The following is a 27,460-nucleotide window of genomic DNA, read 5'->3' on the forward strand; positions in this document are numbered from 1 at the left end:
CATGGATACAAGATGCCAGTTAATTGTTTGTAGGTAATTTGAACACTCATAATGGAACTTTTAATAGCAATAAGATTGAATTATTATCAACCCATAAATAAGTGGTAAATATTTTACAGGATAAATGCAACATGACATATCCTTTGTTATTCACATTAGAAGAGATCCTGTCTGAAACATTTTACTTATTCCCACATACAGAGCTAACTTTCAAATGAAAAGAATAAACTAAAATTTACTAAGGTGGTAAAAATAATGTTTAATGAAGTGATTTAAGTGATATTTGCAGATTTTAAATTCTGAATTATCGGTATAAATACAAAATCTTATTCTACTACATATGAGTAGAAATACGTTAAGGTAAAATTTTCATTTAGTAATTTATTATGCCTATATTGTTTTGGTTTTTAAATTTTAGAAAATAATTACATGAGTAGAATTGTTTTCTGTCCTATGACTCCTCAAAGTGTTTATTCAAGTTACTTTATGAAACATATTTCTATACAGTTATCACTCATTTTTAATATAGGTGCATGTGAATATTTATATTGAACCACACATGGCTATATTTAACAGATTTTAGACAATTGAATTAAATTTATACAAAAATAGAGATTTTTATTTAAATTTATTTTACATTGCACTACATTTTTTTTAAATCAATTAAGCCAACATTAGGTTAAAATCTTAGTCTCTGGTGTCAATAAAGGAAAGGTGTTATTCTGCAAAACATTTTTATTACCCAGTGTGCTTTTAAAAGTTTCATTTATTATCAGTCATATATTATTTAGCCAGTATTCATCAATTTTTTTTTATTCCAGGTATCTATAATACTGTCAAAATTCTATAAGTACATAATTAGTTTTCAATAGCCTCATAAGAAAATATTTTGTTATTTAAGCATTTCAAAAAACTCTATCCCCCCATAAATACATTAATTATATATAGCCCCAAACTAATTATTCATTATTAGGCATATTCACATATTTAAAAATTCTAATTTTCCCACTGTTTGTATTGAATACCAACAGATTTCGTCTTGGAAAAGTGAGGGTGGTGCTTAATAATACCATAATCAGTTTACTCAGTAACTGTATATTTTGTGTATAATGAACTCGAGAAAATGTTATTTCAAAACAACAGCTCTAGTCAGGTGCCAGAATTTAAATATTTATATATCTTTTTTACTTATATCAATATATTAATACATTCAACAGTGAACAAATATTTATTGAGTGCAATTGTGTTCAAGGGAAATAGATTGGATTTGGAATATATCACTTGTTGTGGTTTAAATCCAAAATGTCCCCTCAAAACTTATGTTCCAAGATGGAACATAAGTTTTGGATGGAACATAAGTTTGTTTTTTGTTGTTTTGGGGTTTTTTTTTTTATAGTACCAGGGATCGAACTCCAGTTCTTGTGCTTACACAGCAGGCGGCGAAACTGCTGAGCTAAATCCCCAGCCCAGTGGAACATAAGTTTTGAATGGAACGTAAGTTTTGGATTTTAGATTTTTTTGGATAAGTTTTGGACTTTGGATTTTTGGAACTTAAGTTTTAGATTTTTTTGGATGGAACATAAGTTTTGAAGGGAACATAACTTTTGGAAGTTCATTGGATCTTGAGGAACACCAACTTCTTCTGCGGATGAATTCATTGAGATCATAACTTGATGGCATTATTGGAGGGTCATGGAAACAGAAGGTAGGAAGTAATTGAAGGGATTGTATCACAGGAAGATGGCGTTGGGCACTTATCTCTCCCTAGGTCCTTCCTCTATGACAATTTCCCTTTTTTCCCACTTCTGAGCTGCCATGTGGTGAGCAGCTTTCCTTCTTCTGCCAGGTTTCTGTCTTACTACAGGCCTAAAAGTAATGGAGCCTACCAATCGTGACTGAAACCAGGAGCCAAAGTAAGCCTTTCCTCCTTTATGTTGTTTTGCCCCAGGTATTTGGTCACAGCAGTGAAAAGATGACTAACATATCACTGAACTAAGCAGACAAAAATCTTTACCATTGTGCTGTTTATATTCTAGCAGATTTGAAACAGATATCTGAATGCCTTGGGCAAATGCAATTCTCCTTTTCTTATCTGTAGTTCTCCAGAATTACTATATCGAATGTGCTGATATAGTATCCCGAGGTAAAGGCAGCTTGTTTCTGTTCCAATTTGCAGAGGTTGTGTTCTGGTCCTTCGTGTCCTTCAATGTTTTAGCCCAATATAGCCTATTTCCCCAGAGGTATAAAATGAGTGATGCTTTTGGGGTCACTCAGCTGCACTATGGTGTTGGAAACAAGCAGGCAATATTCCATTTACCCTGTAAAGCTTTCACAAGACTTAAAAGACCAGCTTTTCATGAATTCTAGGCCTCTATTACCTTTTGTTACCAGTCCATGAGTAATAGTTCCTCTCCTCAACATGTGTGCATGTTCTATCTCACAGGATTCATGCCAGTTTTAGAAGTTTCAGCTCAAGATGTATTGGGCTGAAGTAGTAAACAGTACAGAGTGAATCTGCTTCACAGCTACAAAAGATAAAATGCATTGGTCAGCTTTCCCACTGGGACCAAACACCTGACATACACAACTTATTTAAGAAGGAAATGGTTTATTTGGCTCATGGTTTCAGAGGTTGGGTTCATGGTCTGTTGACATCAAGGTAGGAACATCAAGGCTGATGAGTGTGGTGGAATAAAACTATTCATTTTATGGTGTCTTGGAAGCAGAGCACAGATGAAAAGAGACAGAAAGGGGCCAGGGATCAAATATTGTCCCCAGGCCTGCACCCCCATGACCCACCAAGACATACCCAGAAGTGTTCTTTACTAATCGATGAATAACTTCAAGACAATCAAGTTGACAACCACCATTAACTATACCATAGAAAATTTTAAAATAAACAATAATTAAACAAATTATGTGATCTGTTAGGTTATGCGAGCTTTGAAAACAAAAGGAAGAAAAGAAGGAGTTAAATGGGAATGAGACTACAAAATGTAAGTTGTATTTTATGGAATTAAATAGGATGCTCCTTATATGTGACCTTATTCAACAGGTGACATTTGAAAAAGGTCAAAATAATTAGCAAAGAAGAAATCTGGGAAGAGGGTCCTCTGGGGAGAAAACCAACTTTTGCAAATGCCCGAAGGAGGAGCAGGAATGCCAGGGCAGCCACAGCAGAGTGAGGACATAGAAGTAAGAGAGACCAAATATTTTGGGTCAAAATTCAGCACACTTTTCTGTAAAGAACACAATATTAAGTACTTAAGGCTTTGTAACCCACAAATTCCCTGCTAGAACTACTCAATTTTGCCTGGAGAGTGTAAAAGTAGCCATAGCTAATGTATAAATATATGTGAACAGCTATATCCCATTAGCTTTATTTATGGACCCTGAAAGTTAAACTCTACATAATTTTCACAAGCCTACATTTATAAATTACTTTTTATAATTTAAAAATGTAATGACCTCTTAGCTCATAAACTATTAAGAAGTAGTAGAGGGCTAATTTAGCATGCAGGACATAGTTTGTTGACTTTTGATGTAAGATTTGTTTGGCCATTGGAAGGTACTTGTTCATAGAGAAACTGTGATTCTGTATGAATTTTTCAGCAGAAAAAATGCGCAATAGTTCTTATCAAAGATTACTTGGGCTCTATGTTGAGAGAAGACTTTGGGGGGCAAGAATTGAAGTAGAATGAATGGCTAACAGGCCAATAGAAAATTCCAGGCAAAAAGTGATGGAGGCTGAGACCAGACTTGCAAAAGTGGAGGGGGAGAAAAGCAGTCAGATTCTGAACCTGTTTTGAAGTGTATACTGTCGACCTTCTTGATCAATCGTAGAAGGAATGTGAAGTAACAAAAGCAGGCCTCAAGGCTGGATTCTGAGCAACTGAGAGAGAAAATATAAAGACATTTGAATCAGATTAATCTTGATTCAAACCCTATCTCACAGCTAAGATGACATTCATTAAATTACTTAACTTTTCTGTGGCTTTTTTTCTTTTAAGTAGGGATGATGATATTTGATGCACAGAAAAAGTCAAGGTTGTAGACCATTTCCATGGCTGCACTGGGCTAGATGTTATGTGTGGCTCTGTGTGCTTTATACACTTGTACTTGAACCTCTCCCTATCAGTCTTCAACATCTGTGCTTGTAACCATTATGATCTTTTACCTTCACTGAAAAAAATTATAATTCATTGTCCTAAAAACCAGATGACCAACCACTAATAACTTATTTAACTATCAGAGCTTATCTTTAAGTCTGTTGGGTCAAGAAATTTAAATTTTAGACAGGAAGGGTGAAAACAATAATTAAGCAGATCATTATATTAGAAAAGAAACTATATATGGAGTAAAAAGAATGTACCAAGGGTGCATGGACAAGAATTTTAGGGAAGGGAAATTTTAAGACAAATAAAGGTTCACATTGGATTTTGATTATCCATGAAGACAACTTCTTCTACACAGGAAAATAGAAAAATATAAATGTAATCAATCATTTCATCAATATTTTACAGTACCAAGAACCATTGATTGAAGGAAAAATACATACAGGCAAATAAGCTAGGGAAGGTGTCTGCTGTCATGTAGAAATCACTGTGGTTGTAATTGACCTAGATTATTTTCAGTGACATTAAGAGAACTTCAATACTCCAGGGAAAAACCTTCAAAATCACAGAATCATAACCCAATCTCTAAGGAGAAAGAGTGTAATTTATTTAACTTGCAATAGGAATTTGCAAGGAAACACTAAATAGTAGGTGATTTCAATTATTGTTATTTACTTCTCACAGTAAAATGACTATCCATAATAGGATCTTACTATTTCCCAAACGACCAGAGCCACAAACATGCACATACATTGAGGAAGGTAAGTAAGCAGAAGAGAAGAGGAAAGAAACTAACAAGCCTGATTATGATGAAGAAATTTTCTCTTACAGGGCAGGTACTACTCAAACTAAATTTGTTTAATAATAGAAAATGTAGCACCAATGTAAAAGAACATATATCAAAAAGTGGTAATGATATGAAAGATACAGAATTTATTTGCACAAGGAATATTACACATTTTTATTTATTCATAATCAGGATATATTGATCTCTGCACAAGTATTGACAGGGAAGATGTAAATATGTTGATGGAGAGAATAACACAGCAGAGGCAAGTCTGTTTTGATGATATACATAGTTCCATCTACGTTCTTTATTTTTTCTTCATCCCTCAAATCCAGAGCCAGGTGCATCTCTCTTGCCGTCACCCTGTGCACCTAGCAATGCTTGCTGGGTAGTGACAGTATCTTTTTGATGAGCAGGCCAGGGCCGGTCCCAGGCAGCTCCCCTTTCAGCATGACAGCTGCATATCCCAGGTGGTCTGACATTTGAGATGGAGGCTGTGGATAAGATTGAAGGTGTTTTAGGGGAGAAGTAGGCTGTGAATAACACCAAGACTCCATCCAGATGGAATCACTCATGAGACAACCTGAGATACTCTATTACGGTCCATATGTCTTCTAGGCCTCCAAAGGCCAGATCCCATTGATTTATAGAAACCCACTATTTATGCTTTTGGCTCATCTCACAGCTGACCACAGTAAAGGATTTATCAGAGATGCTGCTGTTTCTGGCGGTTATTGGAATTTTATAAGTTCTTTAAATAAAACAGCCTCCATAAATATCCTAGTAAACATCAGATAATAAAGTAAATATTTGGGGGCAAGATTCAGTTTATTTCCACTTAATATATATCACCTTTTTACAAGTTTCCTTCTGAGTGCAGCCTCATGGTAAAACCTTTTACAGAAAATACCTATTTTAGGTAAATAAATACATATGTGCCTCCAAAGGAATTCAAATTACCAGACATAACTATGCTAACAGTATTCCTTAAAAATAATTTTTCCCTTGCAGATAAACCTCAGAAGAATTATTTCATTGTTTTACCAGCACAAACACTTGTTATTAGAGTATCTTATTTATAGATGGTTCTTGGAAGCACTATAGTAATATAGCAAAATATCAGTTATTCCATCACACTGGTGAATTTAATGAACCTGAAGGTGTGTGTTATTTTAGCACTTGCTGTAGCTCCTGTGAAAACCCAGTGGTGCTAAAATCTGTAAACCTGTCATTGCTTAAGTAATAACTTTGTTAAAAGCATCTTCATTTAACTTACTTTAGCTTCTGCAGGATGCAGGTTTTATTTTATCAGTGCAGAGAGTAGGTGTTTCAAATCTAAATCACTTATGGTAAATACAATTAATTGTAGTTCATTATTTTATTCTTAGTGTTATTGCTATTATTTTAACTTAATTTAAATTAAATATTGTCTGAAATCTAGTAGCCATATTTAATTTTTTACAAGCTCTTAATTTCTGTGAATTTCTGTGGTTACAGGAGTAAATTTTACTCTGTGGCAACAAAAAAATATTTATTTTAATCTTTATGCCAAATCTAACAGACTCTTTGCCCCACCCCTGCTATACACAATGTGGAAGAAAAAACAGTGCATTTTTGTTAATCTGCTTGAAATTTATTGGAGTTTATTCTTGTCTTTTAAAAATATTGAGAAAATTGGATATTGATGGTAGGTGTTCAGAATTATCAACTGATTTCTACAAGAGCACATCTGCAATTATTGAAATACCAACAGTAAAAACAAAACTTTTTCCCTCTCTTTCCCTCCTATTTCAAACTATTCTTTAAAAAGAAGAGAGATGGAGGGAGGGAGGGAGGGAGGGAGAGAGAGAGAGAGAACAAATGAAAAGTGTAATTTTTCCATTTACAGCCTTAAAGAAAAACAATTTTTTAATTACCTAGAGAGACCAACATCACGGTGTATGATGAAAGCTGTATGTTATCATCCACTTTTAAATCTTTGGATAATTGTAATAATACAGACAATAAATGCTGATTCATGTTCTATAACCATACCTATAAAAATCTTATGAAAAGTGGTGGTGATTACTGTTTTATTGCTGGAATTTTTAAAACTACTAATAGTCTTATCAATAGACTACAATTTATATTGTTTACTTTCCTCAAAAGGTATCAATAAAAACCTAGAATAGAAATAGTATATCAGGCCCATTTGATAATAATTTGAACATATCAGGGTAGCTTTGAATTGGAATGTATTTTTTTAATTGAATTTTTAAAAATAAGATCATAAAATTACTTGTTTAATTTAAATTAAAGTCTTAGTAAGTTGACTAGTCAATATTATTACTACAAAAAACACCTGCAACTTAACTTGAATTCAGTGCTTTGAAATATAATAATGATTGAGTAGATTGTTGTAATTTAAAAAAATTTTTTTTTGGTTTTGTTTTTTGGTTTTTGGTACTGGGGATTGAACTCGGGACCTTGTGGTTACAAGGCAGGCACCAGAACCACTGAGCTAAATCCCCAGCCCAATTAAAGATATTTTTATAAAAATTTAAAAATTATAATCCTGGTATTGATCATTTTTTTCTTTCTAGTCTTCTAACTGTGATGTGGATTTTAAATTTGGAGGTAAAGAATGTGAAGAGAAGACATATCAAGAAATGAAGCAATTTCTTGGGTTATCTTTGATACTATAAATATGCTAACTTTAAATTTGTTCTGTATTTCATTATTTTGCTTTTGATGATGATTATATAGTTAATAATGCTCACATTTCTTACAACGTGGTGTTTTAAATAACAGTATATTTAAATATTTAATGACAAAATTTGTTTTAAAGTTTGCATACATGCAATTTCTGCAGTTACCAAACTTTTTGTAATATATATACTTTCAAAACTTTATTCTTAATTTAGTTTATGCTTATATGTCTTAAAGCAATGACATTTTTCATCAGAATATTAAACAACCATGCTAATTTTTGTTTGGTTTATTAGTATAGTTTTAAATAATAGCTGGACAGAAGATTATACAATCTTATGTATCAATAAAATGTACTTTAAATATACATTAAATTAAGAAGAATGTAATGAAATCTACACTTATATCAAGAATTTTTTAATTAAATGTATTGGTTGTTGGTATCTATGAACTCTTAAGAATAAACACCTGCAGTGTTTTATTATGTAAAAAGGTGGTTTAATTGCATCATATTTATCACAGATAAATCAAGCCCTATTCACAAGATAATAATGACACAGTAATTGGATCAGTAATTGGTTCAGGATGACTCAATATTGTACTAATAATCATAAATACTGCTGTCTTCTTCTTTGATACAGGGTTGACTTACTAATATAGATTGGATTTGGAGCAATAAATACTAGTGAAGTGGATCTAGTATTCATGTCTAGCTCCTTAGTTTGACCATGCCAGGCAGAAACAGGTATAAAGTGCATGCACCACTTGAGAACATCTATATTCTAATTTATAATATAAACTTATGTGATGCATTTTATTGGCTTTCCTTAACTAGGATTCTGAAGCCAGCATCATCAAGATACAGGGACTGAGGGGAGTAGAAATATTTTCTTTGTTTCCCTTGTAGAAGTTATTGTTCTGTGGGAGCAATAGAGTTTTTACATGTGATTGAGCTGAGTTTCCGTGGCTGATGTGACATGATGACCTGGTGGGCAAAATTATTCACGTGCCAGTCATGTAATGATGGCTAAGAAAATCATTCCCGTTACCGCACTGTGCTTGGCAGACACTTGGCGGCTGAACAGGACAAACAACAGGGCCATTTCTTAGCCAGTGCGGTGGCAGCCTTTCACAGACAGCCAAAGGAGGGGAGGCTCATTATAAAGGAAACAATGATCTTTATTCACTCAACATGGAAACTGCCTTACAAGAGCACGTTGGACAGCTCTGGGCTGGAATAAAATGGCATATCCCCTTTATCAATGGAACAGAAACCCAGGATCAACATCCCTTGCTTGGAATGCTGCCTAGTGGTAATAGAAATGGATATTTTCAGGAGTTTGTCTATTTATGATAATTTCTAAGTATGGAGGGAGAGTGCTTACTTTCTCAGCACCTTGTCCCATTGGAATAAGTCTGTTTTGTGGAAGGAGAGAGGGGCAGCTTATATGTGGCAATAAAAAATTTAATTATGTAGTTATAGTGTTAAAGTTGTAAAACCACAGTAGACAGGATATTAGATATGTAGTGCTTAACTGGAAATGGGAGAAAATTTTCCTGTTATCTTTAAAAATACACAGAAGAGTAGTAGTATGTACAAAAGCTATGCACAGGACCAAAAGAATGTCATGAGTGTGGAACTGATGCTGCTTAGCAAAGAACACAAAATATATATACCTATATATCATAAAAGCAATAGAGAGGCGGATAGTACCAGTGAATCTACAGAAGATTGCAATTATTGCATTACCCATCTTTAGCCTTTGGGTTCTTACTATTTACAAATTGGAACTTTGTGTACCCTAAAGTCATTCTGAAGAAAATTAATATAATGTTTATCAAATTTACTAATTTCGCAAATGCTCATGGATGAGACTTGAGTTCATCTCCCATGATTTATCTCAATATTAATTATTAAAAGTATCTTTGAAAGTAAATGTCTTGGTAATATTTGTGTTGCTGCAACAGAATGCCACAGAACAGGTGATTCAGCTCATGGTTCTAGAGGCTGGAAAGTCCAACACTGTAGCACTGACATCTGGTAAGGTTCTTTGGGCTGTGTCGGAGCATGGAAGAATGTGAAAAGCAAACAAGCATACGAAAAGGAGAAAGCACAAGTGACCGACTTGCATTTATAACATCCCCTCATTAGTTAACACAACACTGAAATGATGACATTAATCCATGTATAAGGAAGGGTTCTATCTTTATATTGTTGCACTGTGATCAAGCTTCCAACACTGGGATTGGGGGTATTTATACAAACCACAGAAGCAAGTGAAGAGTCAAGTGATTACTTTCAGCCAAAATCATGCAGCAAGTGCTTGTGGATGAACAATGTGTGTGTGTGGGGGGGGGGTTAGAAACATACTATATCAGTGAGATTTTGAACAGCCCAATGATTCATATTCAGTAGAATGGGCCACAACATATCTAATATTCACAATCCTCCCTCTACATGCAAGGCATGGATGCTACAATTTTCTCAGCATAGGCTCAGTTGAATCTTTCTAATGGCATCTATATTGGCCCCACTTTCTACATAGGCACAGAGGGATCTCTTCATCATTTGCAGGAGGCCGGGGTTGTTGCCAAAAGCAATGATCCCACTCCACAGGCAAGGAAAAGAAGATAATTTCAGTTCCTGAATCAGCATTGCATCCAGTAACACCTGAGCAGTGAAAAATCCTGTGGTGTCTTCATTCAAGAGCCAGGTGATTCCACGTGTTTGCAGTATTCAGTTCTTGCCTAAGTGAAAGGACTGTTTATTGTTAAGTATCTCTGAAAGAAAATCTGCAGTAAAATAGCAGCCAGGCAGTCACATGCTTGTCGTGTGTCTATGCCCTGGTGGCTGCTGTTCTGAATCAACTTCTCAGAAGTTATATGATAACTATTGTACTGGGTCCTATGTCTCTCTGAAATTCTACTTGTAGTTGTGGTTCACTGGTTTAGTGATGTGAATGACGGGAATCCACTGCACTTCAAATCTCTCATTACACCTTAATTAGGACCCCAGCCAGATATATCAATATTTTAACAACTGTAGACAAGGTTTCTCTTCTTTATTTAATCACATGGTGTAAAGCATATTGAAGCTCATCAATGGTTCTTTTGTTTTTCACTGACTGAGAATCAATGGCCAAATAGATAACATCTTCCTTTCAGTCACCTAATCAGGTGACCTAGCAACACCTAGTCAGGGACATGAATGATAACAGCTATCAAAAAGATACATTACTAAGAACTAGCATGTTGATAATGGTTTTGTTGTTGTTGTTGTTTTCTTTTTGTGTTTGTGAGCATCATAACTTTTAACAGAAATTGTGCCACTGAAGCAAATCATATCTTTTTTGTTTGTTACTTCTAAATTTCAGACTAACTTTTTAAAAATTCCACATCCATTTTCACTTTAGAAACCTGTCTTGGGACCACCCTTTACCAGTGTCCTTCATTTGGGGGAAACTGAGTAACCTCCTCTAAAAGTAGAGACTTGTAGAAAACTCATTTTAATGCTTGTAGCACTTATACCATAAACCTTTAAAAAACTAATTTTTAGGTGTTAATATATTAATAGTATTGACAGTAGCTAAGGAGAGCACCTCATTTCACTTATTATACATTTAAACATTTACCTTTCCTCAAAACATGATTACAATAAATTTCTGATCAGCAATAAAATACAATTAAGCTATAACTTCAGAAATCTACTTTCAAATCAAAGAAAGAAAGTGAGTGATACTAAAATTCAATCTGTCTTTTGGGGCATGAGGCAGCATACAGGTCTAGTCAGCCAGCTAAATGACAGTCAGAAAAGATCATGTGACTGGGGTCTAAAAACTAATTAATCTCCATAAAGCTGTAAGTGAAGTAGGTAAGATGACTTGAAATCTGATTACATTATTGCATTTAAGGGGAGAAAATGCAGCATGTATTTTTCATGTTGATTTTAACCACCTGAGCCCTTAATGACATTTTGTACCTTGGAAGAAAACTCATATTTCATCTATATTTATAAAGAACTACAAAGATGTTACTGTCCTTAGTATACGATTTACACATTTGGTGTAAATACTGTGAAAGTGAAGTGTGTAGGATGCCTTTGTAAAGTTTTCCAAGTATAAGTAATTCTTGAAAAAGTAGATTCACTGTAAAAAGGAAATCATAAATCCAAAGATTAAAGGAAATTGACAAACATGTTTAAAGGAAATAGTAGCTTAACTATTCCCAACCTTACTGCCATAAAAAGCAAATGGCTGGATAGTATATTTTGGCTACAGAAAACTTATGGGTTCCATTATTTCCTTAGTTAAAGATTTACTCATAATAATTCCAAAAATTGACTAAAGTATGCTATGTGTCTCACATATATTGTGTTGGTTGGAATGTGCTGAAAATAATACTGATTAGATTGAAATGAGCCCTGTAATCCATGCACATGTGCATGTGAGTGTGTATGGAGATGTGGGTCTATGTGTGTGTAAGAGAAAGAGAAAGGTCGAAACCTGAAATGTAATTAAGAAATACTGTTAATTATATAGAAATCATAGATTATCTACAAAATTTCATTTTTAAAAGTTAAGAGTATTCTATTTGAGTAGAAACACAAGCCAGGAAACTATTGCTGCCAGGTAATCTACTGTATACTGAACACACACAGAATTTATTCTCGATTTTTTAAATAAAATGATAACAATTTTATCATAATATTACTGAAAATGTAAGGGGAATGGATTATAAAAATGTGGTTCTTCTCACTGGCAATCCAAAAGCATCGTATAGACAAAGGAATTTTTAACCGAATTTCACATGAACACTGTTTACATAAGCTAAAGAATACGCATTATTTTAGGTCAAAAGTATCATTCCTTACTTGGGGAAAAAGTCTAAATGCTACTCAGTTTTCCTCAGTGTACAAATGGTAGCAAAATCATGATTGTGGGTTTACTTTACATTCAGAAGACAAGACCTATATTTCGTTCCTTCATTTGTCTTTTCTTTAATCCCCTTATGGTGGTTGTGCATGCATGCAAATAAATGTGTGCCTGGAGAGATGCTCCTGCTCACGTTAAGAAGAGGGGCTACGGGACTCTAGCGGCAGTGGAACTAGGCAGAGTGCTGGAAAACCACAGGATGTCGTGTCAGGAAGAGGGGCCACTCCATCTCCTTTGACCTCTGCCTTTGGACACTTCTAATCTTCTCACTATCCCTTCCTATTATCCTCTATCTCTCCACTTTGCCCTTTAGATATGGAGTATGAAAACATTTCCCTTGTCCTGACTAAGCAGTTGAAAATAGCTATTTCCTGAATTTAGTTAATATTTTTAGACCTTAAAAAGAAAGTACAGTAGTTATAATATTCTGATTATAAATGATTAGATCAGTTAAAAGCTATCATAATTATTTAGGATTAAGTCTCACTGCTGTTTATATCACCCAGTTCTATACTTTCAATTATTGTTGACTTTATGTGTTGTTAAATGAACCTTTACCAACATAACATGGGTAAACATACAGGGTTAAGAATAAAAGGAGGTGGAAAATGAAAACTATGATATTCTAAAACACTCTAAATGTAGCAGAACTTTCTAAAATAATCTATGTCCAAAATAATTAATAAAAAGTTCATTTAAATTATTCTGAAGAATGTTTAATGGAGTGTGGTGTGTGCCTGAGGTATAGGACTTTACTACCAAATTCTAAATTTTAACCAGAATTCTGCTCTATCATATAATGATACACAAATGTCTGACTATTTTGATGAATTATACTACAGAAAAATGTCATGATCCTATCACTGCTCTTACCTAATTGAATAGACAAAGATTGCTGCTCATGATTAAGAGAAAATGGGTGAAAGGAAGATAAACTGGATTACTCAAAGAAAAAGCTGATATAATTATCTACCCCGATACCTTTCTTTTAACTTTGCCTTTACTCATGATATTATAGAATCATCAACAGTTTTAGAAATTCTGATATCCAGAAGCATCAGCAGTAAAGCAGGAATGCTTTAGCTACTTTAAAGGATACCTCAAAGGCTTTTATTAAGCAGCAATTTGGCACAAATTCTCAACCTTTCTGCTACCCCCAGACAAACTTTATTTTATACATTGAATTTAGGTTTCTTATCATTTTTTTCTTTGTTTATTTCACTTCCTTTCTGTCTGACAAGGTATTCCCTAACACATCTGAATTTTGGATGTAAATTGACACCTAGTTTGACAACTGAGGGACAGATTTATGAACCACCAAGATTCCTAATTAGTAGTTTGTGTGTTATTTATTTATTTGCTCATTTCTCATTTACTTATTTCTTCAATTCATTCATCTACTTACTTATAGACAGAACGTTACATAAAAATCCATTTGAAAACACTTTAATGAGAAAGATGGTAGGCAAATTCTCTTTAATATAAAAGCCACATCAACTATTAATCATGATTACAGAAAATCCCCATTGTGACAGAACATCATTTAAGTTCCAAAAACTACAAGCAGTGACAGGACACATTTTACGCTCTTCTGTGTAATAATTTTGTGTAAGACAGACTGTACAACCTAACCTTTGAAAGAGCTTAAATTACCAATCAAATATACATAACCTATTTCATTTGTTAGAGTCTTGATTTTATACATTATTGTGGCTTTGTTTTAACAGATATACTTGGTCATAATGAAAATAAACCTGCTGAAGTCTCAGAGGTCTGAGACAAGCTATAACACATTTCTGCACCATGGGGTGGGCTCATGGGATACCTACTGAGAAAATGCATGCCCACTGAGCATGCCCAGACTATTAAAATGAATTGACATGTTAATGTTGACAGGAAAAGACCATAAGAGAGCTTGCTAAATTACTGCTCAGTGAGGCACTAGGAATTCCTGAGTGGCTAACTCTTGAGCAAAACCCACAGCAAGCACAACAGCAACAAAAAACTTTATTGTCAAATGCACCCAAACAAACAAACAAACACTAACAGCATTGTCATGTTAGTAAACCACCTACCCATAAATCATGGATTTTAATCACACCTGCCACCTTAGCTGCTTACCCCAAGAGAAATTGTTTTCTTTTTGCACTCTCCTTCATTTGCTTTCAATTATCTGGAAGCTGTTTCGCATGTTTACTTATTTATCTAAAGTTCACATATAGTATGCACACACAAATTCTCTCTAGGGCTCTGGGATCAGGCAGATCCTAGGAGGATGCAGTGGCGTGAAGCAGCCAGCAGCTCAGAAGAATGTACTGTTTCAAAAACCTGCTTTGGGCCAGGGTGACAAGGAAAGGGGAGGACAGAAAGTAATTAGTGTGTGTACAATGATTGATTATGGCTTAATATTCAGGCATTTCACCTTCAGACCACTCTAGATAGACTTAAAGACTGACAAAATAGGAAGTCCACATGGTTTTTGAAAGGAAGAGAACATTGCTTTTGTGCTTGTAAATCATTAGTCTTCTATGGAAGTAGAATAAAATGCATTTTAAATATATGTGGAATCAATTTATTCACAGATCTAATAATTGTTCAAAATCTCAAGTATGAGATTGTTCAAGTATGAGATTGTTCAAAATCTCAAGGTGAGCATGAAGAAATGACTTTAGGCACATAGAGAGGCGGTAAAAGGAAGCTATGTATTTCAGATGACATTATCCAGTTTTGCTAATATCTTGTCTTTCTCCCACAAACAACTTAAGAAAATCATATCAATTTGGCTAGTCAAGAACTTTAGGGCATTGCTTGTGACCTTTATGTAGCTTTAGACACAAAAATCATGGTCATGAGATAAAACTGGAAAAAAATAGATATGTTAGGGTAAATGCAACAGGAAAGTTTCACTTTATTTCATGTCAGGTTAAGTGCTTTTGATATCATGATTGTGGTGGTGGTGGAGGCAGCGGTGTGTGTATGCATGTGTGTGTGTGCGTGTGTGTAAGTTGCAATGCATTTTATTCACGTTCTGATCTATACTTGCCATGCTGTGTATTAGCTCCATCTCTAGATATGATGTGTTTAGAACACCCATAGAAATTAAAAGGATCACATGGAGTTTGACATTTTGCAAAATGAAAGAATAATGGATTTATTATATTGTATGTGGGATTTTTTTCCTTTTAATAAAAATGTCTGACCCTTGGGAAGCTTGTCTGGAAGTTTAGAAGTCTGAATCATTTTTCTTCTTTTTTATACTAAAAAAAATGTAAGAATGTCATTTCCTCAGTTTTATATTTGTTTAGATATTTCAAAAAATTCGAGTTATCTTTCATGCTCATAAATCATAAACTAATCTATTTTTATCTTAAAATAAGTTGATATTTTATATTCACTGAGAATCTTATATTCATGTGATCAAATTATCATATCCTCCTATTTTACCTCCCATATCCTCCTTATTTACCTTCTCATTTTTCTCGTAACTGTGACCTAAATCTTGCCAAAAAAACCTAAAGTATCTGGCCTTTGACCTCAAATCTGAACAGAATAAGCAGTCTATATCATAGTGTATGCAAAGTTTCACTTCCAACATGCCAAACTATTGGCACATAGTATGTATTTCAGCAAATATTTTGGGTGAAAAGAAAACTGAGTCATGTTTCATGGACATTTTACCAGTAATATCTGTGTTTTAAACATTGCTACCAATATTTTATACTTGCTCTACTTTTTCCTTAAAGATTACATTCCAACAATCACTTATTGAACAGCTATACATGCCAAATAGGTACTGAATCACAGACTTTGAAGTGAAACATTACTAAATTGGTGCATAGATCTATCTAGCTAGCTATCTAGCTATCTTAGAGTCTAAATTTAAATTAAGCCTGTACATGGTATTGACGTGTTAAAATACCAAAAAATGCACACAACTTTTTATGTACCAAATAAATAATGCTTAATGGAACTTTAATTATCCAAGTCTATACAAACCTGTTTGCATCATGCTGATGAGAAGAGAAGGTAGCCTAGGGAAGCACATAGAAAGCACAGAATTATAAGCAATCCTCACAATGACTGAAAATGAAGAATCATCGAGGTTGAAAGAACTTGGGATAATGTGAAAAAGAAAAGGAGTACTTCAAGAATAAGAATCCAATGCTGTCAAAATATCACATAACGTAAGGATGGAAAAGGTTCCTTTCATTTCAAAAACAATGACCTTGTCTTGTTGATACGGGAGAGTAGAACCCAGAGTGTAGTGGCTTTAAAAACAAATAGCAGAAGATAAGGAAGAAACAATTAATGAGAGAAATTAAAGGGGTAACAGAGAGGGAGAGGACACAGAGCTAAAAGGGTAGCTAGAGCAGGGATCTGAGGGAGAAGGAAGTTTTCAGAGACACTACACCACAACTATACATGGCTCCTCTGAAGTTGTACAAGACACATATAATACAGTGACATAAAGTGGCAGGACTGTTATTTGCTTATTCATTTCTAAAATGGGAAAACTTTTGTTATGTTTCAATGTTCATGGAAATAGGTCAATAATGAAGGACAAGTTGTAGAACCCTACAGGAAAGAATGAGATTCAGAACAAGTGTGACGGGGGCCTGACAGGGACAACATGAGCTGCCTCTTTTTACTGAGACAAGTATGAGTTCAGATTGGTTCTCCATCACTTGCAGATCTTCCAGCCTCCATAAAGCAGCCAGCCCACACTGTGACCAAGTCACTTTTCACCATCATAAATTTCGTCTTTCATAAACCGGTGTATAACATTATTTATTATAATTAGGAAAAAATAAAATCGGTCCTTTCATTGCTGTATTTCTAGCTCCCACAAGCTCCCAAAGTACTGGCCACAGGAAAGGCTTAATAAATATTTATGCTTTTTTTTCAGTCATTTTATAATTGACTGATTTCTAAAGTAGTGCTGTGTTCTTGAAGAAGATACTCTTGTCTGTCTAAACAACAATCAATTAGATTTTTATCACAGGTTAACGGGTGCCTATTTTGCTGATCTGTTCACTTCTTTGCAGATGGCTCAAGGAAAACTGCAGTTGGTTTTAGCAGGTTGTGATTGTTCTATCCATCTTCTTGCCAGGGAAATAGTTTGCTGTGGGCATGTGACCCAGCACTAACCAATGGGATACGAAGAGGCTATTTTGGTGGATTCTTTTCTGGTAATAAAATAAAATTACTCATCTTTCTTAAGGGATTCCTTGCTTGTAATAAAATAGCTTGTCATCTTCTGCTCTACATCATTTTATTTCCATTTTGCACCAGGAAGTAGGTTACCCTTCTTATAAGCATCAAAAAAGACAGTAAAAAGAACAGATTGTAACCTGACATGGTGACACACATCCATAATACCAGAACTCTGGGAAGTGGAGGCAGGAGGTTTAAGAATTTGAGCCCACCATGTTCAACTTAGCAAGACACTCAAAACCTATCTCATAATAAAAAGGGCTAAGGATAAAGCTTATAGTGAAGACCTTGGGTTCAATCTCCAGCACTATAAGGAAAATAAAAGAACAAACTAAGTTGCTCAGTAGAAAAGAAAAATTTGGATTACTAAACAATTTACCTGACTTATTTACTCACTTAGCTCAGTTCCACTATCACCTTTCTGATTGACAAGATACATAGAGGTGGCCACCATAACCTTTAAATTCAAAATTTCATAAATGTAAAGTTTTAAAAATGATATATCTATCTACCTATGGTGAAAAGACATAGAAGAAATTAACATCCTGTCATATATATATATATATATATGTGTGTGTGTGTGTGTGTGTGTGTGTATGTGTGTGTATGTATAATACATAATATTTAATAGAATCTACATATATCCTGTTAATTGGAAGAAAGTTCTAGGTCCCATCCAGAATCTAAAAGATGGAATTATCCAAGAACATAAATGTGGGTATCTTTAGGATGACTTTAGTTTCTGTTGACCACAGCCTATCCTTTAGTCAGTAACTAAGTATACTTCCCACATACAAAACACATTCTCCCTCTTTAAAATTTTCTGAGTTTCATCCCATTATTGAATCAGCTCAAAATTTAAAATCGCATTAAAATCAGGTCTAGGTAAAAATGAGGTAGCTGTCAATCATTTGTTGAGTGTAGGCTAGTTTCTAAGGGACAATTTCTCTCCATCTGTGATCCTTATACTGTGAAATAAACACAGAAGTTATCTGCTCCCAAATGAGTTCAATATAAACAAGTGGGAGAGACCAAAAATAACACTTATAGACAGTTCAAGTAAAACTGGGCTGAGCATATTAGCTTAGTAGTAGAGCACTGATGGGCCACAGGTTCAATTTTCAGAAGTATAACAAAATAAAAATAAAAATTAAAAAGGACAAAATGGAAAATGAAAAGGCTTCACCGGTTCATGACAATTCTGAAATCCAGCTAAGCAAATATTTGGTTTTGTGACTTGGTTTCAAAGCCTGAGAATAATTCTCAGTGGGTCTAGATTTCTCATCTGTATTCTTGGTTCTGCTTTCTTTTTCACCTTTTTTTCTTGGAAGGTCGCAGCTAAGCAGTTGTTTCAGCATTCCTGCTGATAGAATATTGAGGAGTTGACAGCATTTTTTCATGTTGCTCTCTGTGCCTTTCTTAGTCCAAGCTGGTTGTGCTATCATTGAAACAACTCAAGGAAACTCATTGATCTCAAGGACTTTTTCAGTCTCTGGATTTCTCGGGGATCACTCCATTAGGCAAAAGCCAGCACCAAGGGTCTTTTTGAGATAATTCCTTGTATACCTTGGCATCTTGCTTAAATGACTAAAACATACCACAATTCAGTTAGTACAATCCTTATACTTGGGGAGAACCTGTGAGGCACACCATTAATCTCTTGAAAGGCCCTTTTATGACCAAATACTTAAACTTCTCATAATTTCTCATGCTTTAGTAAAAGGTTATAAAGTCTTCAGCTGTTCCTTCAGATAATGCATTCTTAACAGCAGTTATTTTTATTTTAATGTTTTGGGGTGGGTTTTTTGTCTTATTTTTGTTCTTGGGATGTGGAAAGACTCAGAATTTTCAAAAACATCAAGTTCTTGTTAAAAGAAAAACTATAATAAGGAAGAATAAGTAAGGTGGTACCTTCAACACTTTCTTGGAAATCCAACTAGGCAAATGTTTTATTGGTTTGGTTTCAGGCCCTGTCATCCAAGTCAGTCATATACCACTTACAAATACCACTTCTACTTTCCATATAACTAACTGTAGGAGACAATCTTGCTAAGATTTCTGCCTCTTTTTTACAAGGATTCCTTTTCCTCCAATTTCTGACAATATGGTTCTCACCTTGTTTTCAGCCCTTACTGACAGTATTAATAATGCTCAGATTTCTGCTAATCATCTATTCAAAGTTATCCTGGCTTTGTTCACCATGTTCATCAAAATGACCACAACATTTATGGCTTAAAGCCACACACATTTATTACCTCCTGGTTCCTATAGGTCAGGAGGCCAGGCACAACTTAACTCTGCAAAGCTCCAGTCGAGGCATTGGCCAGGACTGGGATTCTCATCTGGAAGCTTGATTGAAGAGGAATTTGCTTCTAAGTTCACTCAGGTTGTTAGTAGAATTTATTTCCTACGGATATAATCTGAGAACAATAGATAGCTTCTTGCTGCTTATTGGACAAAAACCTTGCTCACTCCACTCCACCCCACCCCACACCAGCTTCTTGCTATGTGGCTACTTAACTATTTCAGAGCAAATAGGAGAGAAAATTCCCAGACTTAGCCTTCTGAGTTATTTTTTCATATGGAAAAAACTCTTATCACCTTTGTCATATTCCAAAGGTTAGAAGCAAGTCAAATTTCCCACCTACTCCTTAAAAAAGGGAATTATACATAATTGTGACTATAGAAAGATGAATGGGCTGAATTGTATAGCCTCCCCCACAGACACAAGCTACTGTAGTCTGAATGTTTGTGTCTCCCCAAAATATTTACATTGAAACTTAACCATCAAGGGCTAGGGTTAGGGTTAGGGTTAGGATTAGGGTTAGTATGAGAAAGTAGGGTATGGGAAATGATTACATTTTGAGGGCTTTGTCCTTTTGAATGAGATCAATACCCTTATAAAAGAGACCACTTGCGAAGCAGGCACCGGAACCACTGAGCTAAATCCCCGGCCCCATCATTGCTTGTTTTTTGTCTAGTTGATCTGTCTATCTTTGAAAGTGGGGTATTGAGGTCCCCCACTACTATTGTATTAGTGCTTATTTTTTTCATGTCCGTTAGTATTTGTTTTATATAGTAGGCTGCACTAGATTTTGGTGCATATATGTTTATGATTGTGATATCTTCCTCTTAGATTGTTCCCTTTATAAGGATGCAGTGGGCTTCTTTGTCTGTCTTAATTAGTGTTGGTTTGAAGTCCATTTGATCTGCAAAGAAGATAGCTACTCCTGTATTTTGGGGGGATCTTGTTGCATGGAGTATTGTTTTCCACCCTTTAACTTTCAGTCTATGAGTTTGTTTTTGAATTAAATGTGTTTCTTGTATGGAGCATATTGATGGATCTTGTTTCTTGACTCATTCTGCCAGTCTATCTCTTTTGATTTGTGAATTGAGAGCATTAACATTGATGGTTATAATTGATCCATATTGACTTATCATTGTCATGACTTTTTCTTTTTGTTGGATTCTCCCCCTTTGTGTTTAATTTCTTGTCGTGCCGGATAGATTGATTCTGCTGGGCTTCCTGGGGATGTGATACTCATTGTCTTTTCCTAGCATATTGTCTAAAATTTTTTGGAGTGCTGGTTTGGTATTCATGAAGTTTCTAAGGTGCTCTTTGTCATGAAAGTATCTTATTTCTCCATCAATTTTGAAAGATAATTTTTCAGGATACATCAATCTGGGTTGGAGCTTGAAGTATGTCACTCCAAGCTCTTCTTGACTTGAGCATTTGCATTGAGAAGTCTGCTGGGATTCTGATGGACTTTCCTTTGTATGTAATTTGTTTGTTTTCTCTAACTGCTTGTAGAATTTTGTTCCTCTGTTGGTTTTCTGGAATCTTAACTATTATATGTCTATGTGTAGATTGTTTTTGATCAAGTTCGAGCCTTATATGCCTCACTTATCTGTATGTCAAGTTCTTTTCCCCTCCTTGGGAAGTTTTCTGCCATCACTTCTGTCAACAGTTTTTTTTGTTTTCTGCACTCTCTCCTGTTTCTTCATTGACTCTGATCAGTCTTATGTTATTCTTCTTTGCATTGTCTAGTAGCTGCTGGATTGACTTCTCATGATCCCTTACAAGTTTAAAGAAATTTTTCTGTTCCTGGTCACTAATTGCAATCCTATCTTCTATACCTGAAATTCTATCCTCACATTGGCTCATTCTGCTGTGTAAACCTTCAGTGGAGTTTTTAATGTCCTGGAAATCTGTTTGCATGTTTTATGGATTCCATTTGTTTCCTATGTTGGGCTTCCATCATGTTCCTTAGCTCCTCTATTTTTTTTATCTGTGTCCTCTCTTGATTTTTTAATAATGTCTTGCACTACGGGCACAATCTCTGCTGATATGTGAGAAATTATTTCTAATTTGTTTTTTTCCAGATCCTCTTTTGTTGCCAGTTCAGGGAGTCCAGGTGGTTTAGTATCAGGGTGTTCCGTCTTGTTTCCCTTTGGGGTTGCTTTAGGTGATCTAGAAGTTAGTTTTTGATACTCGTTTATGTGTCTTCTCATTTCAACAGGGGTGGGGGGTATGTGCTGCTGGCACCCATTTGGCTTACCTCCTTGGCTCTGGGGGGAGTGGTATGACGGCCCGGAAGGTTCACCTCCTCTGCACCTATCTTTCTCTTCTTATAAGCATCTTTATTCTCTCTAGTGGTCTGCATGCCATGACTACAGTAGTTTCAGGATTATCTTCTGCCAAAATGTTCTCAGGACTACTTTCTTAACCAGAGTGGTTTACGGAGCCTGACAGCTTCTACTTGGTTATTCTTCTTGGCAGAGATTGAGTTAGGCAACAGACCTCTCTTGTGGGCTGGAGATTTAGCTCAGTGGTGCTGCCGCCGGCCTTGCAAGCACAAGGTCTGCAGTTTGATCCCTGCTGAGGAAAGAGACGAAGCAGTGCTCTGTGGTGACCCCTTTAAAAGGCTCTCTGCTGGATGTAAAGCCTGGATGACTGCAGAGGTTTGGTCAGGAGGTGAGAAGGGTCCAGAGCGGAGGGTGTGCAGCTGGTAAGGTTGTGGGAGGGCGTGTAGCCTGGCTACAGGATCTTTACACATTTTTTTAACATACAAAATTAGTTTGGACAAAATTATCCTACACTATTTTCCATCTCTTAGTGAAAAAATACATTAGCAATGCATATTTTCTTATTAATCATGTGCTTTATATATTATATTTTATAAGGGATACATAAGATAATTCAATATTATTCAATTTGTCTTACTTGGTCAATGATAAAAATGATTTCTGATCATTAAAAACCAAACTTATATTTAGTCTTAAAAGAAACTTTGACACTATTTTCTCCAGCATTAGAAAGATATATGAGAGGCATATTTTGTCCATTGACTGAAGTTCTCATTCTTAATCACATATTTTTGAAAAAGAAAATGGAATTAGATATACAGTAATTAATTTACTTTTCAGAAATTTTGTGAGGGCACAAGAGTCTGTCTGGATAATTTTAATATTGTTTTTAAAATTTTAAACCACAATGCTGGCATTAACCTTTGTTTTCAGAGATGAATTTAATATTTCTGCACTGCCTCTTTGGTGTCTATATAAACCAAGTTCCAAATTATAAAGTGAAAACAAACTTTTTTTGTTCAAATTCTGGTAACCTCATGTGTATTTTTTTCTTTGAGCCTTTTTACTCACCAGTGTGGGATTTTGAACCAATGCATAATTCTGTATCCTCACACCTGTAGTCTTAAATTGCTGCCATAATTAAAAATTTATAATTCTGCCTTATACTGTCAAAATTCACTCCAAAATAAAATACAGCTCAGCTTCACCCACCATAAATAATTATTCATTTCCTGTAGGCTGTGGTTCAATAGGGCTTTAAAAATTTTTATGTTCTTTTAATTCTCAGTTGTTATCTATCCTGGTTCTTCTGCCTTAAGCTCCACATTGAAGGTCCCAGAGCAAAACTCATACAAATACTTAAAAGGCCCAGTTACTAAGCTATACCCACCCAGCAAGTGATGTTACCGGCACATAACTTCTCTGAATTGGGAGTGACAGGCAACAACTAAATTGGTAGTGTTGTCTGAATTATGCAAGCCCATAGGGGGCAGGATTCCACCTGGTTGGGATCTGTCACTGGAGTAAACTCAGAGACTAGCCTTCGCGAAATGAAATGGTCTGCAAGGGAACAGCCAAAGTGATGGCAGATTTTTGTGTTCAATGACTGTGTGGTTTTCATTATCTTGTTCTCAGTGAAGAATTTATCTAAAGAACAACCAAATGAAAGCAAGGAGTAATCCATGTCAACCCATCCTTGAATGAATGTGCCACATCTGCTCCATTATCTAGTGGCGATTGTATAAAGGTGGGAAAATGGGAGAGGATGGAGTGGGGAAAAGTGAAGGTAGTACAAAAAGAAGGTACAGTAGGAGAAAGAGGAAAGCAATGTGTCAGCCACTCAACTGTCTCATTATGTAGCTTCCCACATTCACCAGAGATGTAATTCATCCTGCAGGTGCAAACATTATTGGCTTTCTCATGCACTCCTGACAGATGGACCGGATGCATGTTTCCTTACCCCAGATGCGCTTTCGGAACTTCAGCAATGAGATAGGGGATTGTGTGCACCTGAATCAGCACATTTACTGAGTCTTTTTGTCTAATTTTTTCTGTTAAGAAATAGTGCTGTGCATAGAGCAACAAAAACTATGCAGAGAGCTCTTATTTTCTTTCAATATAGAAAAACAGCCAATCTAAACACCTTTTTGAATTACTTCTTCATAATTACCTCTGAAGTAAATACGCCATTGCTGACCTGGTTATAGATTTTTTCAGACATTTTAGTAGACAATTAACAAATGGCACGACAATATTGTGTCCTGTAATAAAATTTATCCTTGTGATTTCTACAAGACTTTTAAGAACTTAAAATGGATTTTCTGCTACAAACTCAGAAATAAAGGAAGATTTTTTCAAGTCATTTCAGTATATTACACATTATAAATGGGAATATTGTTGCTGTCTTAACCAGCATTCTCCCCTCTCCCTGCTTACTAGCTCCCATCAACTTCCACAATTCCATGAGCCCAAACCAAATGACTCTTTTTGGGGTTGAAGATCCATTGACACTTGGCAAAACGCAACTTCCTGGTTAAAAGAAAAAAAAAACGTATGAAAAGCTCACAAGGCTTCTTAGATATCAAATGAGTCTTACAAAACCACATTTTGATGAGCTAAGTGTAAATGAATCAGAAACACATGGATTAAATTTCCCTTGAAATACACATGGGTTTGAAAATTAAGGAAAAAGTGTTTAGCCAAATGTGTTTTGGGTTTCCTTGAACTGAAAAATTTGAAAAAATTTAGACATTTGCTAAACTCTAATACACTGTTGTGTTTGCTCAACCCTCCTCCAAATCAATTAAATTTCTAGGAGGCTCCCTCCATTCCCTTGTGGTTTGTCTTGTCACCTCTGCCTTGACACTTTATAGACCAAACTAAATTCCCATTAAAAAAAATAGGCTGTTGCTCATCTACTTAAAAATGAGGTAGCTATTAAAGCATCCACCCAGCGAATCAGAGGTATTAAGGGGTGGAAGCTCCCATTAGGTTATGCATTCTGTCCTGAGGGTTGGAGCTCATGTACTCACAGTGCTCTAGTGCTTCATCCAGTGTAGTTTTAAATATCTCAAGTGACAAGACTCCTATCACCTCCCTTGGGAGAATATTGTGGATTCTAATAGATTTTGCCATTAGGAATGGTGCCTAAGTGTATTACAGAAGCACGGTGGGACTTTTGGCGTGGGGCAGGCTTTATGGATAATTAACTCTTTCACTACTCTGTAACAAGCACCTGTAGCACGTTCTGAAACTGTCTTTTAGTAATAAAGAAGAAGCTTCATGCTTGTTACTTTTAATTTTTAAAAAAAACCCTTGGTTAATGGTGTATATTTATGCCTGCTTCAAAGCAAAACAAGCCTTCACAATAAATAAATTCATGAAAATAAAAGTATCCTAATTCATAAATTTACTATGTTATCTGATGATTTTCTTTCATTATTCTTTAAAAGTACATAACCTTGAAAGTCTTCTGATTTTCATTCATTATGAAATGATATCTGAATGGCATAAACCAAAATTTAAGGGCACACAGTGTGAATATATACATATAATATTTATGTATATATTTCATTACACACTGTCTCCCAATCCAGCTTCCTTCCACTTCCAGTATCTTTTCTTCAAACATCAACACAGCAAATGAATTTCTGCTGCTCCTCAGGAATGTAATGCATTTGTGAAGAAATATCTATTTGTCTTTCTAGATACAGAGTAAATCCTAGTGTTCAATATAACTAACATGTTTTCAAAGGTCTTATGGCAGAGTTTACATTAATTTGCTCTATTTCTCATTCTACTTACAAATGAGTTATAAGGCACATAATGACTTACATGGCCTGTCATACTGCTTCTACGCTGACCTTTTCAAGATTCTGCACCATGAACAGCTGTCAGGCGCACCTCTTCATGCCAGTTATTGCAACCTATAAAACTTAACCAGTGAAGTGGTTGGAAGAATCAGGTGAGGGGAAATGGAAATCAGCACCATGCTCTTGATTTCTCTTTTTAATATCTCTTCATGTTTCTCCCAACATTTTCATTTCTTTTAAAATGACCATTTTCCTCTCCCCCACCTGTGTCATCTTACCTCTCTGTCCTATTCATTTTACTGTCACACACACAAAGCAAATCCCCCTTGGGTATGGATTTGAAACTTTGACATCTATTCCCCCTCACTTCCAGTTTTAAGATTTTTGAGGAGAAAGTGGGAATTCAATTGAATAAGTATTCTACATCTATTTGATTATTGCCACAGTTACCCACTTTACATAGCCTACTTTGAAGATATTTTAAAGAATATTTGAAGCTGAGAATTCTCCTTTTGATTACTATATACTTCACCTGATGATACTTATTGTTAGCAAATAGATCAGGATCACTTTTCCTTCCTCAATTACATCAAAATATGAAGTTTCTTTGCCCATATTGTTTACTTCACTGTTGCTTTACTATTACAGCTTCAGTCTCATTCAGAAACATATCTCGCATTATTTTTTCTTTAATCTTTACTTATAAAGCAGTCCTTGTGACCCATAGAATAAGCAGGTTACTCTTCACTGAATTTCTTCTAATGGTTCTGTTTCCTCCCTTGCTTAATGAGATTATTGTTATTATTTAACAGTGAATAATTTGTTTTTTAAAAATAAATATGGTACTGTTTAATATTTAGGCTGTTTTAAATTTACATCATTTTACACAGAAAAGATTTAAAAACACACATAATGTTGCCTTTTTATAGCAACCAGGTCCAGAAAAAAAAATAAAATAAAAAACAAAAAACCTTTGGGAGGGAGGGGTTCTGCTTTCTTTTTAAAAATTTATTTGATATTGTTATGATTCCAAGCACAGTGTTAAGGCAATATTCTGAATCAAATTATTGAGATCTGTATTCATCCCTGGATTTGTTAAGTTTATGAGTAAAGGGATATTTATTTAACCAGCTATAAAATGCTTTGATTGGGTCTCATGTTCAAAAAGAAATAATAGGCACAGTTATCCATGCAGGGTTAACTTTTGAGATTATGGTAAGCATATGATACATATAGCCATATTACTAGCTTGTTTTCTTCATTGTTGGCAAAAGTGAAACCAGATTCAGTATTGCAAACAACAAGATGCCTTCGGCTTTTAGTCAA

General features: G+C 35.0%; 1 protein-coding gene across 1 annotated transcript in view; it reads right to left on the reverse strand.

The window, feature by feature from the left end:
- Nucleotides 1-627: 627 nt before the first annotated feature.
- Nucleotides 628-27,460, reverse strand: part of LOC106010295 (uncharacterized) — a 72,678-nt gene continuing 45,845 nt past the window's right edge. Inside the window, exon 4 of the mRNA XM_087197499.1 lies at nucleotides 628-5,396. Coding sequence (XP_087053625.1) covers nucleotides 5,221-5,396 — 176 coding nt within the window. The 3' untranslated portion in view covers nucleotides 628-5,220. The remainder of the gene's footprint in view (nucleotides 5,397-27,460) is intronic.

Source organism: Heterocephalus glaber, unplaced genomic scaffold, assembly GCF_053883595.1.
Source record: "Heterocephalus glaber isolate CG9 unplaced genomic scaffold, H.glaber_assembly_v1.0 deba00000347, whole genome shotgun sequence".
NCBI lineage: Eukaryota > Metazoa > Chordata > Mammalia > Rodentia > Bathyergidae > Heterocephalus > Heterocephalus glaber.